General features: G+C 40.0%; 2 protein-coding genes across 4 annotated transcripts in view; one reads left to right on the forward strand and one right to left on the reverse strand.

The window, feature by feature from the left end:
• LOC139458475 (serine/threonine-protein phosphatase 6 regulatory ankyrin repeat subunit C-like) overlaps nucleotides 1–17,265 on the reverse strand; it is a 37,963-nt gene extending 20,698 nt beyond the window's left edge. For all 3 annotated transcript variants that reach the window (XM_071239927.1, XM_071239922.1, XM_071239916.1), the window contains exons 1-4: nucleotides 17,183–17,265; nucleotides 7,964–8,088; nucleotides 7,628–7,723; nucleotides 4,568–4,666 (exon numbers count right to left, since the gene is read on the reverse strand). In XM_071239927.1, the coding sequence (XP_071096028.1) occupies nucleotides 4,568–4,666; nucleotides 7,628–7,723; nucleotides 7,964–8,080 (312 nt within the window). In that variant the 5' untranslated portion in view covers nucleotides 8,081–8,088; nucleotides 17,183–17,265. The remainder of the gene's footprint in view (nucleotides 1–4,567; nucleotides 4,667–7,627; nucleotides 7,724–7,963; nucleotides 8,089–17,182) is intronic.
• A 190-nt stretch (nucleotides 17,266–17,455) lies between these two features.
• The window catches only part of LOC139470922 (survival of motor neuron-related-splicing factor 30-like), a 54,792-nt gene continuing 53,263 nt past the window's right edge, over nucleotides 17,456–18,984 (forward strand). The window contains exon 1 of the mRNA XM_071253250.1: nucleotides 17,456–17,591. Coding sequence (XP_071109351.1) covers nucleotides 17,538–17,591 — 54 coding nt within the window. The 5' untranslated portion in view covers nucleotides 17,456–17,537. The remainder of the gene's footprint in view (nucleotides 17,592–18,984) is intronic.

Genomic DNA, 18,984 nt, shown 5'->3' on the forward strand with positions numbered 1-18,984 from the left:
TAGTCGCCAGGCAAACCGCCAATCTTCAAGTGCGTCAGAGATCAGAGCAGAAGAACAAACCATTACTGCTCCAATACGAGGCAGGAGGCAAAAAAACGCCTAAGAGACGAAAGTACAAGTTATATATGTCCTCAGACATTCCTATGTTCCAACTCCAGCACACAACCACACAACACACCAGATGGTAACAACTGATTTATTCGGCGATACAGACTACATTACATATCAATGCTTGGTATTCTTTTGCCACGCTGATAGCATACTGAAGCATATGCAAAATAAATGTATATTAAGCCCACAGTCAATACATAACAGTACAGATATCTTGAGACCAGATTCTAGCAGCTGAAAAAGAGGCGCTAGATGGCATCTGCGGAAGAAGTATCCTGTTGTCTTCATCTTGGCTGATGTTGACTAGTGTTCAAGGCCTCCAGCCCAACTTGTCAGCACATGCTAGGGACATTGGTGGTGGAGCATGTCAGTGACATTGGTGCTGGACCATATCAGTGATATTGATGCTGGAGCATGTCAGTGATATTGATGCTGGAGCATGTCAGTGACATTGGTGCTGGATCATATCAGTGATATTGATGCTGGAGCATACTAGTGACATTGTTTGGTTGAATGTAATCAATCTGACTGCAAACATGATTTGCATTTTAGTTAACATTTGTGCTGGAGCATGTCAGTGACATTGGTGCTGGAGCATGTCAGTGATATTGATGCTGGAGCATGTCAGTGATATTGGTGCTGGAGCATGTCAGTGACATTGGTGCTGGAGCATGTTAGTGATATTGATGCTGGAGAATGTCAGTGACATTGGTGCTGGAGCATGTCAGTGACATTGGTGCTGGAGCATGTCAGTGATATTGGTGCTGGAGCATGTCAGTGACATTGATGCTGGAGCATGTCAGTGACATTGGTGCTGGAGCATGTCAGTGATATTGGTGCTGGAGCATGTCAGTGACATTGGTGCTGGAGCATGTCAGAGACATTGGTGCTGGAGCATACTAGTGACATTGTTTGGTTGAATGTAATCAATCTGACTGCAAACATGATTTGCATTTTAGTTAACATTTGTCATAATTGTCATGTATAATGTTTCCTAATATTTATTGTACTTAGCAGTTTTTTAATTTTTATCAGCAAAGAGGGAGAATGTTATTTGGCCGTGTAATTTATTGTTACACAAAGATTGTAACTGTATTGCATTGTTTCTGTTCAGATTCAGAAGAATTTCATTGCATTGTATTTGGACAGTAATTAGTTGTCAGGAACTGTATTGTACACAATGGTGAGGAAGTTATCATATTTAGATGCTAAAATAATCAGTAAACTTCCGGTTTTGTATGGATGGATGTCCAGCATTATAGAAAGATAGGGAATATTCTGTGATGTTCTAGTGACACTGGACTGTTCTGGCACTGTAAAGAAAATGTTGGAAGCGGGGGCATCCCTGTTTCACCTCCCATTTCATCTGACATTACATCAAGACCAGCTTGTGTGTGAAGATCACATTTCACCCAGCCTTGGCCTATCTCAGAAGCTTGACAACTGTCACCACTGGCTAATATATATTATTATCACTGACTTTTGCTATCACCACTGTTTGTATTTGCCATCATATTATATATTACCATGGAATATTGTCGGAGCAGTGCCATTGGGAGCACCTTCAGAATACAGTACCACAACTTCTCGTGAGGACGGTCTCTGCCGTAGGTCACATGTCTCAAAGACAAGCATCCAGTTTTTGTGAGAATCCATCGGACGCGAACTCCCGACCTTCGAATTGTTAGCCCGACAGCTAACTGACTGATCTACGTCCATACTGTGAAACAAAGTGCAAATTTACCTAGTCATGCCTACGACGTTACGGAACTGAACGAAAAGGGGCGAATAGGTGACGGACCCTTATGAAGGTTACGGGTAGGCATGGTGTCTCGTGACTTTAGTCTATCGACACTTACAAATGATTCCGATGCCATTTAGCACACTCGTCCCATTCTGTAATTTACAAGATACCGAGTGGCGAGGAATGATCCGATATGGCGCGAACTGAAAACAGCTCCAGGCGTCAGACATCAGGCGTCGAACTCACAAGTACGCATGAATGACATGGTATTAAATAATTCGTCGGGTGGATTTTGTGACAGAAAAGTGTGGTAGGGAACACTGTAAGGATGATGTGGATAATAGTAAGGAACGAGGGAGGCATGTGCATGGCTAGTGACAACACAACGGTGAGTTCACTTTTGAATCGATACTGAAAAAATGTAGCCGGTGAAAGTGGCTTGTGTGAATGTTCCATGACAGTTTCCAGTAGCCAAAGTATTCGACACAAAACCATTTCATTTTTTTACTCGATGTTTTTGTGTGAAGAATATTAGAAGCCACTATAGAATCTATAATAGAAACTAAACGGGTAGATTTACTGAACCCTAATGATTGTGAAGGGATGATTGATCGTAAAGGGGATCCAAGGGCTAAAGACAGAATTCGGGTAATCTAACAGCCACTAAACGGGTACCTAACCCAAATGATCGAAAAGGGGTGATTGATCGTAAAGGGGATCCAAGGGCTAAGGATAGAGTTTGGGGTAACCTAGCCTAACACTAGCGATATTTGGATGTGTTCAGCGTCAATATAATATCCCTAATAAACTACATTCTTGTTCATAATAATGAAAAATCATGCACCGAAAAAATAATAAATGTATATTAGTTCCCATTTTTAACCCTTTTAGCCACTTGAACTACGAGAAAAACGAAATAAAAGATATATAAAAACTAAAAGTGCTTTCTTATTAAACTAGCGCTTGCTACAAAATGCGCCGCCGCAGGCTATATTCAGTAAACAAATATTCAAAACTCTCCACAGCGCTTGGCGTATTCAATGACATTTCGTGTAGAGATGATAGATCACTGGCAGGAGCTTACGCACACTAGATGACCCCTCGCGGGTGTGACCGGTAACAAAATACTACAAATTATGTCATAGGGTATTGTCACGTGTTTGAAAAGATTGTGGTACTGTATTCTAAAGGTAGGCTGTGCCATTGTAATTGCTGTGCAGTAATTTATCTTGATTTGTAAACCTAGTTAATTGTGTGATACACATGTTGACTGTATACCATTTGTTGGGTTGTTTTTACACACAAATTTCTTGGTCAACCTATTGTTTCAGTTTGGGAAACAACATTAAACAGCATGAGGTCATTTCTTTCTGACAGTGCAGAGTTTCCTTGTGTTGGAATAAAGATTCAGTCAGTGAGGGAAGCATATCAGCTGCTGGTATTCGAGTCTTTAGATCATTTTTCCAAGGACATTTTGTACTCAAGACAATTTGAAACATACAATACAGATAAAGCCAGACAAAGAATTAACACTTTTTGTAACCAGATAATAACAGGACTAATTTGCGTACTTCAGTACGGATTAATTGATATGCTACTTTCCATATTACGGTGAAGTCTTTGGGGAAAAACTCAAAACTCAGTGTCTGCATGTATAATCTGCACCCCGTCTAAGCAGCTGTATTTTCTTTTTACAAACATAAGCATAATACACAAACAAATATGGTATACATTTTTTATCTGAATGTGAATAATGTAGTTTATGAAGGTCATTATGAAGGCCAGAGTACAACGGGTAGTTGGGTCGGGTCAGGTAGTAAGGAGTTCGGTACCTGGACTCGGCACAGCCTACCAGAGACACATGCTGCCCTTTCTTGCCACAGAATGGAGGACATTTACAGACAGTGTGTCGTGTCAAATGCTTAGCAGCAGTAAGAATCACAGGAGATCTCATGAAATGGAACATGGACATCTCCCATTCTCATTAAAATCAGATCTTAGTTCTTGCTACCGCTAAACAATAATCTGAGGACATCCCATTATGGGTCATGTCAGAACAACCTTTCATCTGACCAATCAGAGCATCACTTATCAGATCATGAAAGTGACAGTTGGAATGTGATCGTGTAACCTCACGAAATAAACATGCCAGTTATTCCGAACAACAGTGATGGGCTTTAGGGCTGTATTCATACAATCAAGACAATCTAGAATGTTCTTGTGTTCAGTTTCCAAATTTTTGATAGAGGGTCAAAATATGTTTCAAAGCGGAGTTGCCAGTTTGAAACTCGTGCCATAAAACTCTATTAAGCTGCCATCTGATTGGCTAATATCGACTTCTTGTCAGTCATTCCATTGGTCATCAAAGTTTGCGAAAGGTCGGTGTGACGTGACACGTAATGGGATGTCCTCAGATCTTTGAGTTTAGCGGTAGCGAGAACTAAGATCTGATTTTAATGAGATTCGGACATCTCCGTAATACCTGGCGGTCATCAGTTAAAGTTTAATAACAAAGGCAATACATTGGGGTATATAATGATATTGATTGTAATAATACACGACTATGTTTCTTGATCTGTGCTTAACTCTTTTTGCTCAGAGTGCAAAAATTAAGTGAAATAGTGATGTAGTAGACCAGATCCATTGGCAGGGAATGCTGTAGATCAGCAGTTGCCATGGAGAGTTGCAGGATGTGCAGATAATGTCACCTACTTTGTCCTGAGCATCCAGCTGAGTTCCTGCTTTGATCAGTGTCTCCATGATGTCAGCATGTCCCTTCATAGCTGCGTGATGCAGAGCAGTGTTGCCTCGCTGTAACACAACAGTTACTTCCCTTTACATGTGCACTGCCAACCTCCTCACAGTGATATCCCGTTCGCGGTGGTCTCTATACTATACCACCAGTCACAGCTCCCCACTGCAATAGGTGGCCACAACCATGCTTAGAGCTAAACTTGCAACTATGTTTACAAACAAGTGATGACTGCCGTGATGCCAAATACATCTTCCCCCAGCTAAATTATTTTCTTTGTTGATATAATTGGTATGGTAAGAATGTAAGGGGAAGTAATCTCTGTAATCTCGAACCAATCCGATCAAACAAATAAAAAGGTAAATATATCTTGGAAATATGGTCTGCCATAAACCTTTTCAAAATTAACTTTGATGGCATTCCCAAAGACATAAACAAAAGAATAAACATTACTTCATTTAGGGTTACAGGGCAAATTTCAAGATTCTTGTACTGGCCACGCCCACACTGGTGGCAGCGATGTTACAGCAAGTGTAATGAAGGTGGGAAGGAGCCTGGTGCACTGCTCTACTGCACATCTGCTGTTATGGTCAAGGCGGCAGTAGGAGTTTGTATGCTTGCTTATGTAGGGAGGCCCTTGGTACATAACTGTTTATTTGGTTACACACTAGTTTCAACAAGCAGAACAAAAAAAAGACACCGTCAGCCTGCACTATATATTAAAAAGTCAATGCCTGAGAACGAATTCTTTCACTTTTTTAAGCTTGACATTTTCTCATTATTCAAAATTACAGTAACAAATATAACTACATCTTCTTTAAGATATTTTTCTCTCCAAATCTGCAATACATTTGGCAATATATATCGTATGTTATCATCCAAAACTGGCTCCCACTGGAGATATTGCTTGGGTGAGATCAAGCGATATCAACATTGTAGATATGGTTGCAATGAAATTGCATCACAATGCTTTGCAGACCATTGTAACGTAACTAGTTACCATGACATCACAATTGAATAACATCACTAATGGCTCTGCTACTGAAACTGTTAGCAGCACTTTTTAGACTTAAGTCAATGTTTATTACTGTCTACAAACTGAAAAAGTTGGAAGAATAATGTTTGATGATAAATAACATCTCACCCTCGTGTCATTTGATATCAAATATATCAACACATGATGGAATATTTGATATCAAAAGAAACTCGGGTGAGATTCTCTATTTACGAACAGCCTAGTAATCATGGTAATGCATTGTAATAAAAATGCCAGTGAGACCAAGTTGTCGGTAATTTCTTCAAATATAATATTCCAAAAACATGTCTTACTAAAAAATCAAAGATCCCATGTAACTTCAGTGCCTTTCATTTGTATCTTATTTCTGGACCTTTTCAGGTTTGCTATTCCGTATACAGTAAATTGAAACAACATGATGACCAGAGAGATTTATAAAAAAATACCACAACACAAGCCTTCCATGGTCAGAGATCATCCACAATTCCTAACACTGTACTGGTAAAATTTATATTAATATCATGAAAAACACCATCTAGCCTGCGACCTCGGGGTATCGCAGTACTTGTCATGTACGCTAAACAGAAAACAAAATGCACTCACTAATCTTTATGATTATTCGTGTTCTCTATATCAAATATCATTTATTTTATCAAACAATGCACATTTTACTGATAAAAGTTCATTATTTACATAAGTAGCTTCGAGTAAAAGCCGGGCCTCGCGCTCTGTTTGACAAGGGAGAGAACTCCATCATATCGCGGTACAGAGAAAAGTTGTGTATGGAGGTTCCAATTGGACAAAAAGAGGACATAATTCTACCAACCACTTGGTATGATCATGACAGATATCAGTGATTTGTCCTGACAAGTGCAAAGACAGCACAAGTAATATTCTAAATGTGTTATCAGTAATAGGTATTCAATGCATATTTACCGAAAAGTAAGAGAAATATATTTTTATAAGTCAACCAGAAAATATCAGAAATGATATTCTAAGTTTGTTTATAAAAAAAATTGGATGACAATAATTTGTCACAAAATGGAAAAATGTTAAAAGACAACAATAAAAATATAAAAAGCACTCCTAGTATGCCCAAAGTATGTATATTTATCTTTTGGCTACTAGTGAAGAAAGTATTTCTAAGTTTGGCATTATGGCCCTTATGATCTTCCAATAGATTCTGGGCACAGAAAAATGTGCCTACTACGTAACTTCCATTACCTTATTGCAGTTATTTTATTTGTTATCATCACCTATTAATAAAGAACATATGAATTTACCATTGTAAACTAGTAAAGAGTTACTTAATTGATTTTTGTTGATCTCAAAGCCATGAATAACCTCCCTTGACAATTGTAAGTGTTGGAAGTGGTAGAATTTTTATTGTTACAAGGGGCTTTGTCGTCACAAATGGCGGTCTTTTGTGCACAGACTATGTTCATAAAGTATGCCAGAGGCTGCATTAAAAAAAATGCATCTGGATTTTTTTTTTCCTCCTCCAACCCTGGACAAGATAGACACAAACAAGTTGTCCAACCCTGGACTTTAGGCAGAAAAATCCGTAATCCTAAAAATAAAAAAGCCTGGCCTCTCACATGTTATAACTAACAATACCTGTTAAATTGACCTCTCACATGCTATAACTTAAAATATATGTTACATGTACCTCTCACATGTCATAACTTACAACACTTGTTACATGTACCTCTCACATGTTATAACTTAAAATATATGTTACATGTACCTCTCACATGTCATAACTTACAATGCCTGTTACATGTACCTCTCACATGTCATAACTTACAATGCCTGTTACATGTACCTGTCACATGTCATAACTTACAATGCCTGTTACATGTACCTCTCACATGTCATAACTTACAATGCCTGTTACATGTACCTGTCACATGTCATAACTTACAATACTTGTTACATGTACCTCTCACATGTTATAACTTACAATACGTGTTACATTGACCTCTCACCACATGTTATAACTTACAATATCTGTTACATTGACATCACATTTGGCCCCCAGCAGGAGTTGGACAATCTCAGGCTTCCCTTGGGAAGCAACGTGGATTGGACAACAGTCATGCTGAAAAGAGAGTCAAGGAGAATACAGAGAGAGATAAAACACAAATATATTTATCTAGATCAACTGAGGGCAACATTCAGCCCCAAGTCTGCAAAAAATCATCATTCAAATATTCTAAATACGAATGATAAGAAATTTAAGAACTGAAGAAATTTATTTTGCTATGGGCACTTACTTTGGAAACCTAGATAAATCTCTGAAACAGTCAAGGAGAATACATAGAAAACACTAATATCTTACAGTGTAGGATCTCCAGTTTACATCAATGCCTTCCTGAATGAAGTGTCTGACGATGTGTGGTCGACCAAAACCACAGGCTTCCCAAAACTCTTCTTGCTTTGATGCAGCCTGGCCCATGATCCACTCTGTAAGGGGAAACATATAACATGATCCACTCTGCAAGAGGAATACATAACATGATCCACTCTGCAAGAGATATATATAACATGATCCACTCTGCAAGAGGAATACATAACATGATCTGCTCTGCAAGAGATACATATAACATGATCCACTCTGCAAGAAGAATACATAACATGATCCACTCTGCAAGAGATATATATAACATGATCCACTCTGCAAGAGGAATACATAACATGATCTGCTCTGCAAGAGATACATATAACATGATCCACTCTGCAAGAAGAATACATAACATGATCCACTCTGCAAGAGATATATATAACATGATCCACTCTGCAAGAAGAATACATAACATGATCCACTCTGCAAGAGGTACATATAACATGATCCACTCTGCAAGAGGAATACATAACATGATCCACTCTGCAAGAGATATATATAACATGATCCACTCTGCAAGAAGAATACATAACATGATCCACTCTGCAAGAGATATATATAACATGATCCACTCTGCAAGAGGTACATATAACATGATCCACTCTGCAAGAGGTACATATAACATGATCCACTCTGCAAGAGGAATACATAACATGATCCACTCTGCAAGAGATATATATAACATGATCCACTCTGCAAGAGCTACATATACCATGATCCACTCTGCAAGAGGTACATATAACATGATCCACTCTGCAAGAGGAATACATAACATGATCCACTCTGCAAGAGGAATATATGATCCTGTGTGCAAGAGGAATACAGTGTTCCCTCGCTACAACGCTACCAATGGGGTCCAAATAATTGGTGGGCGTTATAAACGATGAGCCGTTTACCAAGGCCGAGGCGGGGGAGCGCACTCGGCCAATCTGACGATCTTCGCCTTGTCTCGCACATTGCAATGATACAAGTTGTTTACCGTTCATAGTGTAAAAATATATATCCATTATGTTTTCACTGTTTGTTATTATTTACAAGCCTTAACTGTCACATTCAATGTGAATGTAGCCTACTTACATGAAAATATCGATCGATAATGGTAGTAACAGACGCTATGAGTGAAGAGCCAATCACAATTCATTACACAAGTACAGAGTGATTCAGTGGCATTGATTGGTCATATTGCTTAAAATACAGAAAATAAGAGTTTTGACCAGCACTACGCGCATTCATACACATTCATGCAAATATAGATACACATTCAAGCCAGATTAATTGGTTTGATACGGTACTTGATCCAAATCAAAAGGAATGACCGCCGTGTTGTGACAGCAACTACATGTGAGTCGCCTCAAATTGGATTGCCCACTAATTAAGAAAATAAACTTCGCTTGTGGTTCTCTTTTATTGCATGCATGCGCTTCTAAGATCAAAGGATGTATAGTGTGAAAAGTTAACTAGTAGAACAATCGTATTTACGGGACTTGCCGCGGATGTTTTCAAACAGATTATTAGAACTCCATTCAGCGATAAACGGTTGATTATGCAATTAGAAGCGTTATGTGCAAATGAACAACGAACAACAATACAATCACGGCTGTGTAAAACTCTCAGTATTAAAACTAATAAAAGTATACATAAATTTTGGGAGCCATGCGATACCGCTCGTAATAACCGAGGTAGCGCTTTATCGAAGAGCCCAATAGCGAGGGATCACTGTATATAATATGATCCACTCTGCAAGCGGAATATATAACATGATCCACTCTGCAAGAGGAATATATAACACAATCCACTCTGCAAGCGGAATATATAACATGATCCACTCTGCAAGAGGAATATATAACACAATCCACTCTGCAAGAGGAATATATAACACAATCCACTCTGCAAGAGATATATATAACATGATCCACTCTGCAAGCGAAATATATAACATGATCCACTCTGCAAGAGGAATATATGATCCACTCTGCAAGCGGAATATATAACATGAACCACTCTGCAAGAGGAATAATAACACAATCCACTCTGCAAGAGGATTATATGATCCACTCTGCAAGAGATATATATATAACATGATCCACTCTGCAAGAGGAAAATATGATCCACTCTGCAAGAGGAATATTTAACACGATCCACTCTGCAAGAGATATATATAACATGATCCACTCTGCAACAGGAATATATATAACATGATCGACTCTGCAAGAGGAATATATGACATGATCCACTCTGCAAGAGGAATATATAACATGATCCATGTGACTGAAATGTATATGATCGGTTTGTAAATTAAAAGGTCTCTACAGAAGAGCTAACCCTAATCCTCCAAAAGGGACTCGATCTTGGAAAATGTGAAAATAAAATAAATACCACGTGAATGTTCAGTGATTTATTCTGTATAAAACCTTCAAGGTTTACAAAGTATAACAGTTTATCATCGGCATCAACTGGGGCGAGACAGTTGTTGTGCCAACACCACCGGACCGAAACTTGTGGAGCCCTTGTACATCTGTGACTGAAATGTTGCAAAGGTAGTGAGACAGTATTGGACTTCCAAAAGCACCCTTCCATGATGGTTGAAAGGGTGAGGTACTGTGGAGAGCCATGGTAGAAGCAACCGCAGGAGTCTTGTGAGGATTGGACATTGTAGGTGGAGGCAGCCCGGCGAAGGTATGGGCTTCACATATTTACTTCGGCGTGACGAGCGAACGCTTTAACCACTAGGCTACCTGACCGCCCCCCTGTGAGGATAAATGCTATGGCAACACTCAAAAGACAGATGACCGATCTCTGTCGTAGAGAGAACTGTTCAACGGGTGGTCAATTGAAGATGATTGGTGTAATATATTGAACAACAAGCATGGCGGGTTCATAGAATGGTTTACTACGTCATCCGGTGTGGTACATGCATGTTACGTCATCAATTATGTACATGTGTAGGACGTCACGGTTAACCCTTTATCTTACATCTCCCTTCCTCTGAAAGTGAAAACAAACGAAATTTAACACTTTAGTGTCCATAAACATGACGTCACTGTTGACGATAGGGTTAACCCTTTATCATACATATCCCCTCTTCATAAAGTGAAAAAACTAAATTTTAACACTTTAAAGTCCATGAACATAGAATGTTGAACTGGTAACTGAGAACATAAACAGTTGAATCTTGATATCTTCTGGGAATGTTGACAGGTCCACCAGAACTGGTCGTTACTGGCTTTGTGTTTTCCATGGCATTTTCTTTTGGACTGTCTTGGGTTTCAGACTTTACTGTTTTAGTGTCATCTAACTCTGGAGTGATTTCTTGCTTGTCCTTCATGTTGCCAAAGTCTTCCGCTGTTGTTCTGATGTGACGTCAATTTCGTCTGTACGCTTTGCCACTGTTAGTTGTCACCTTGTATGATCTTGGTGAAGGGTCGACTGCTGTCACAACAGCAGGATTCCACCCGCTCTTCTCCTGTACTCTGACATAGTGTCCCGGATTCAGGGGAGACAACTCTCTGCTCCCTTTGTCATGGTAGTACTTTTGCAGATCTTGCCTGTATTCAAGCTGTCTTTGAAGCAGGGAGTGATCTTGTGCTTGTGGTTGGAGGAGTGCTTTTGACACAGGCAAGCGGCTCTTCAGGTGCCGGCCCATCAGCATCTCTGCTGGCGACAAGTTCACTTTGTCCACAGTAAACATCTCTTCCACTTGCCTCTGCCTTTTTCAACATCATCTTGACTGTCTGTACTGACCTTTCAGCTTGACCATTCGATTGTGGATATGTTGGGCTTGATGTCATGTGGGTGAATTCCCATGCCTGTGAAAATCTGCGAAACTCAGTGCTTGAAAATTGTGGACCATTGTCTGTCATGATTTCATCTGGTATTCCGTGTCAAGCAAAGACTGACTTCAGTGCTGTGATAGTAGTTTTGCTTGACAAGTCAGTTAGTTTCACAATTTCTGGGTACTTTGAAAAGTAGTCCACACACGCAGGGAGTCACTGTTTTTGTATACAAACAAGTCTGCACCAACTTTAGCCCATGGTCTTTCTGGTATGTCATTGCTTTTCAGTGGCTCTTTTGTGTTGCTCTTTTTGTTTTCATTGCAGATTGTACACTGTGATACAAAATCTTCGATATGTTTGTTCATTCCAATCCAGAACAGTACATCTCTTGCTCGTTGCTTGCATTTCATTATTCCCAGGTGTGCTTCGTGAATTTTCTGTAGCATTTCTGCTTGCAGTGCCCTTGGAACAACTAGTTTGTTTCCCTTGAAGAATAGATCCCCAACTACAGTCAGTTCGTCACGAATATTCCAGGAGTCTTGTACACAAGCTGGAACATCTTTCCTGTCCGACGACCAACCAATGAGAATGACAGATTTCAATTGCTGTAGTTGTGGGTCCTCTGCTGTGGCCAACTTGAATGTCTCCACTTTAGATGAAGTCAAGGGTAGTTGTGATATCAAACTCTGTCTCATCGAACCAATTGTCATCAGCAGGGAGATATGCTCTGCTTAGAGCATCAGCAACGATAAGTTCTTTACCTAGATGGTAAGTAACCTGTAGATCATATTTCTGCAGACGGAGCAACATTCTCTGCAATCTTTGTGGAGCCTGGCACAATTGTTTTCGAAAGATTGCTTCAAGGGGCTTGTGGTCTGTTTCTATGAGGACAGGTTTTCCATATATATATTGATGGAATTTCTCACACCCATGCAGGGTTCCCATCATCTCCTTCTCGATCTGTGCATATCTCTTCTGTGCACTTGTTAGTGATCATGATGCAAACACAACTGGCTTTTCAGCTTGTATGAGCATTGCTCCTAGTCCTTCGGAACTGGCATCAACTGACATTGTTACTGGTTGAGTGACATCGAAGTACTGAAGTACCGGAGTGTCTGTCACTTGTTTCTTCAAATTCTTGAATCATTTTCTCTGGGGTTCTTACCAGTGCCATGCAATGTCTTTTGACATCAACTCCCTCAGTGGCGCAGTTTCACTGGAGAGATTTGCTATGAATTTTCCAAGGTACTGAATCATGCCCAGGAATCTCATCAAGTCATGTTTGTTTTCCGGCTCTGGCATTTCTCTAATAGCCTTCACCTTATCAGGATCCGGTTTTAGTCCATCCTTTGTCAGAAGATGTCCAACATATGACACTTCTGTCATTCTTAACTTGCACTTTGATCTGTTAAGTTTCAGACCACTTGACTATCCTATTCAGAACTGCATACAGTCTCTCATCATGTTGCGGTACATCTATACCCCACACTAGCACATCATCAACGATGCATTCTGCACCAGTAAGGCCCTCTAGTAGCTGAGACATTGTTCGCTGGAACACCTCTGGAGCTGATTTAACTTGGAAAGGTATTCTTGTGAAGTGATACCTACCATATGGTATGTTGAAGGTGCACAGTTTGGAGCATTCTTGATCCAATTTGATCTGCCAGAACCCGGACTCAGCATCCAGAACAGTGAATACTTTAGCACCAGGTAAGCTTGACATGATTTCTTCCACAGTTCTCATGGGATAGTGTTCTCTTTTCACAGCCCTGTTTAGATCTTTAGGATCTATACATATGCGCTTCTTGTGTGGTTTGACTACAGTAACCATGCTGTTCACCCACTTGGTTGGTTCTGTCTGTTTGACATCGACACCAAGGTTCTCCATTCGGTTGAGCTCAGTTTTTAGTTAACCCATCATTGCTGCTGGCACTTTTCTTGGTGGATGTACAACAGGTGTGACATCATCCAAAAGTTCATTGTGATGTTCTCCAGGCATACAACCCAGTCCGTTGAATAGTTCTGGAAATTTTCCCAGAATATCTTTATTCACCTCTGGACTTGGTAACACAGGTCTCTCAACTGCATGTATGCGTTGCACCAAGTTCATTTCTGTACATGTTTTTTTTCCCAGAATGCTAGGTCTGTCGTCTTTGACAACTTGGAACAGTATCTTGTAACCAATTCCCTTGAGTGTGCACTCTAGCTTTGATTGTCCAAGTGGGGCCGTCTTATATCCAAAATACGAAACTAGTCTTGTTTGAGATTCTGACAACTGTTCATCTACTAGTTTCAAACTGTCATATACTCGTTTGGAGATGACATTACACTGTGCCCCTGTATCAAGCTTGAACTCTACCTGTTTCTTGTTAATTGTCAGAGTTTCTTTCCAGTCCTCATTATCACAATCTGACTCCAGCATTCCTATGAATAATTGGTCAAAATCCTCAATTTCAGACTCTGAATTGTCCACAACAAGTACATGTCTGTTTTTATTGTCAGGGCGGTCTCGTCTATCTGACATAGGCTGTCTTGATTTGCACATACTTGCAAAGTGGTGTCTGCCACCGCACTTGTCACAAATTCTTCCTGCACCTGGGCATTTATCCTTCATGTGATTATAGCCACATGCCCTACATCTTGGATACTGTGCATTTCGCCTGTCTTCATAATGTCCTCTTTGATTTTTGTCCTTCCACGTCTCACGTGTGCCTCCTCGTGCACGGCCTCGTGCATAAATGGCATGAATGTTTAGACTCCATGTTTGTTCTTCACTCAGAAGTTTTAATTGTTGTGCACTTGCCTCAGTCACCCTGCAGAGGTCAACTGTACGAGTCAAAGTTAGGTCAGGTTCTCTCAATAAGCGCATCCTCATACCGTCACTTTGTACACCACAGACAATTCTGTCTTTAATTAACCCTTCAGTTAAGTCAGCAAACTCACAGTTTTTAGCTTTGTTTTTCAAATCTGTCACATACTGGTCTATAGTTTCCCCGATTTTCTGTGATCTTGTGAAGAATGCATGTCTTTCTATAGTTCATTTTTTCTTCGGTTGACAATATTGTTGAAACTTCTGTTTAACTCTGTCAAACTTTTTATCGTCACCTTCATTCGCCCATTTGAACGAAGTGAATACCTGCACGGCTGATTCTCCCGCCATGTGTAGCAAGGTCGTACACTTCACGGCCTCTGACTTCGCAGCGATTCCGCTGGCAGTTAGGTAAAACTCAAACCTTTGAAGCCATCGTTTCCAGTTCTCGGCTAGATTGCCTTCAAAACTCAGTTCATTTGGTGCTCGATACTGCTCCATTCGGCCCAGTTTCCGTGTTCACTTCTGACACCATGTAATATATCGAACAACAAGCCTGGTGGGTTCATAGAATGGTTTTCTACGTCATCCGGTGTGGTACATGCGTGTTACGTCATCAATTACGTACATGTGTATGACGTCACAGTTAACACTTTATCTTAAAATTGGGAGCGGGAATGATGCCGATCATGATGCGAGCGTTCAATATCAGCCCTGGAGCGATAATGGAAGCTCGATCAAGAATGCCGATCCTTGGAGCAAGAACGCCAATCCTGGGATCGGGATCCTCTAAAATGTGACCATCTAAAACAACCTGAGAGGTATTAATACTGATGGCCGTATCTCTAGTAGCCTGGGGAGCAGAGCTAGCTGAATCCAAGAGCGGGATTTTAAATGGACCGGACCAATCGGTCACTGGTATAACAAGAGCGGGACCTGGGTTTGTCAGACAGACATCGACCTGCGTATCTTCTTGTAGAGTGGTAGACAGGTCACGAGTTGATAAATCGTCTGTAAGGGAGCTGTCCGAGAGGAGCTCAGGAGCTGGTACTAGCCTTGGAATCCCCCGCTTTGGAACAGCGATTGGCAATACGACGATGACAACGTTGCAGGTAAACTGTAAACGCCAAGTTAGTTAGGGAATGACATTCCGCACATCGGGAACCCAGGGTGCACTCAGTCGCAAAATAATGCGTGGGGATCCGACATGACAAGGTTTGTTCGTCTTGCAATCAGGCTGAAACAATTGCTCATGTGTAACTAGAATGTCAAGACCATGCCCCAGCCCAGGCTAGGTTAAAAGAAGAATTGCAGTTAGATCCATTATCTGTCATAGATCTCCTGAAGCCAAGAGATAGCCAATAGCAAAGGCCATTTAACTCGATTTCTGAGAGAAGGACAGCTACTTGAACATATATAAACAGAGCAGCCAAGGATAAAAATGAAATCATATCAATAAAAGAAAATAAAGATCATATCAATACAAAAACAGAAATTATGTGAATACCAAACTCACAATAGATGGTCAGCCGAAACTGCTTAGGCAGAAGGCAACCTCTTAAACACTTAATGCAACAACAACAATGATAAAAAGGAGCTGTGTGCGAAATACGCATAATGTCGGAAAGTGCACGTTAAATCTCCAAAAGCAAGTAAGTAAGATATAAATGAAATCGTATCAATATATGAATATTTATAAATGGGGGTTAACACAATATCATCTCAGCTGCTTAATATATATGCGCTTCAAACCATGGACTAATGCTGAAGATCTGTGTGTATACAATTAATGTGATCTGATCTATGAACTTTTATACAATATATTTATATAATACAATTAATGTGCCGCAATACTTGAGTTTTCCTTCTTTTTTTTTCTGTGTGGTTGTTATGACTTCTTTGTGGCTGTTTTGACTATAGGTTGTGTCCGTTTTGACTTTTTTCTGTGGCTGTTTTGACTTTACCTTTTTGAGGCCATTTTGACATGGGGCTGTTTTGACCTGCTCCCGACTGAACTCTTGTCCATAATACTGTTGCTGACACTGATAATAAATATTAGTAGGCTAATTATTATCATTCTGTTCCAAAATTTAAAAAAATGGGTCTACGAAGTCACCATAAATTGTGTAGAAACCTACGAGTTGGGGGTGGCTTCGAATTCAGCATTTCCCCTCTGTAACTTTAACTGTGTCGAATAGTGTAAAGTTATTAGTGTGTTGAATAGTGTAACTATTAGTGTGTCCAATAGTGGAACTATTAGTATGTCCAAAAGTGGAACTATTAGTGTGTCCAACAGAACTATTGTGGTCCAGTGGTAGTGCGTGGTCTAAATAATGCATTAATTAGCCAAACCAGTGAGCCGGCGAAGCGCGTTCGAGCCCCCACAGCGCCAATTGGATCTGAAAAAGTGCGCCCGGTAAAGTGCACTACTTTCAGTTATTTCCGAATTTAAGTCGTGTGGCAAATATTTTGGCAAATATGCAGAGAGATCTAACTGTTATACACTCATCATGCTCTAATATAATTCGACACTCGTGCCGATGTCATAGTATATTTGACTATAAAATATACCTCGGGCGACTTTTGTATGTACGGCTATTTAGCAAATGTCAAGACTCAAGTGCGTTGGATTTCTAGAAATCGTCTGACTGCTAGAGTTGCGTCCCTTATCGGAATAGTAGGCGCGCAGACAACATTTGTAATAAATGATGTGTACAATATTTAAAGATATCAAATTAGGATTATTAATTTGGGCCTTGGAAAATAATAACTACAGTTATAAGTACAACAGAGATATTGTTCAGTCTATACTCTAACTCCGTAGAATTCTAAACTTCCGGTAGCTGTGTCTGGGAATGATCGTGTGTTTATCGTTTATTCTCGTCATCAACAAGCGTCGGCAGACTTGAACACAATTGTTTAAACTATGGCCGAGGACATCCAGGAAAATCTCAAGACATACAAACTACAACTTCAACAAGTAAAGTTCCTATTAATTTAATCTATAGCTATATTATATAGACACCTAAAGAAAGGTATAGTTCCATTTCATGTTCATTTTGTCATAATTCTTGTCACACGAGGAAGCACGCATGAAATTGAAAGAAAATGGTTCCTTTTTTAACAGAAGTTCACGAAAGAGTCGCCGTCTACTATGGTTTTCGCTTGTTAAGATTAGTGTAGCTTAACCCCAACTCTATCCTTGGATACACTTATAGTCATGAAGGTACTTTAAGGTACCGACGTTTACTACAATATCTGAAAAACTATCGGACCTACTCCAGTCAAAGTTGGTATGAGATTATTAAACAGTCATGAATACATAAGTGGATATTACATTTAAAGACAATCGGTGCATGACTAAAAAATCTGTCTATTTAGCTATCACTATATTTCATCAACAACCCGACCTGCTCGTCACTGGTGGAACGAGCATTCATTGTAACAGCCATCTGCATAATGCTATCCCTGCGTCACAGGGCCATATGACTAAGTTGAACAAATCAACGCAACTCGAAAGGGTGCACGGGAATCACCCACGTTGAGAGGCCCAACGCTAACACCGTATTCGTGCGTGCATGATTCCCAGACTATACCAATCATACACATTTACCATTTCCTCATGGTTAGTTTTATGAGTTAGGATATGGCTTAACCCTCTTGGTGCCACGGGACCATGTAAGGTCCCTCACTTTTCACACTTGCATAGTGCCAAGGGACCATATATGGTGCCAAGAAAATGCTCTTTTTAAACTGTAAATTTTGATATCAAACACTGAGTGTGCAAAGTAAAAAATATGACCATCACCACCCCAATCATCTTAGCTTTAACATCATGCAACTCATCCTTTACACAATGCTACGGATTGCAAAATATGGCGAGATTAATAAAGTGGCTGCCGAGCTCCTCGGGCTTTCCCTGCCATGTTTGAACACAAAGCGAATGACTGCGAAGTTTGATTATGCAGTAGTATAGGTAATGGCAGTTCTGGCTCACTTCCACTTGAACCAGATTTGGCCTACCTTTAGAATACAGTATCACAAACTTTTCAAACACGTGATCATACCCTATGACGTAATTTGCGGTATTTTGTTGCCAGTCACACCGGCGAAACAATGCCCTGTGACGTCAGGGGTCATCGAGTGTGCATAAGCTCCTCTCAGTGATCTATCATCTCTACACGAAATGTCATTGAATATGCCAAGCTCTGTGGAGAGTTTTGAATATTTGTTAACTGGATATAGCCTGCGGCGGCGCATTTCATAGCAAGGGCTAGTTTACGAAAGCACTTTTATTTTTTATATATTTTTTATTTCGTTTTTCTCGTAATTCAAGTGGCTAAAAGGGTTATAAATGGGAACTAATATACATA

This window comes from Haliotis cracherodii, unplaced genomic scaffold (assembly GCF_022045235.1).
Source record: "Haliotis cracherodii isolate W230 unplaced genomic scaffold, xgHalCrac1.p SCAF_1, whole genome shotgun sequence".
NCBI classification, from domain to species: domain Eukaryota; kingdom Metazoa; phylum Mollusca; class Gastropoda; order Lepetellida; family Haliotidae; genus Haliotis; species Haliotis cracherodii.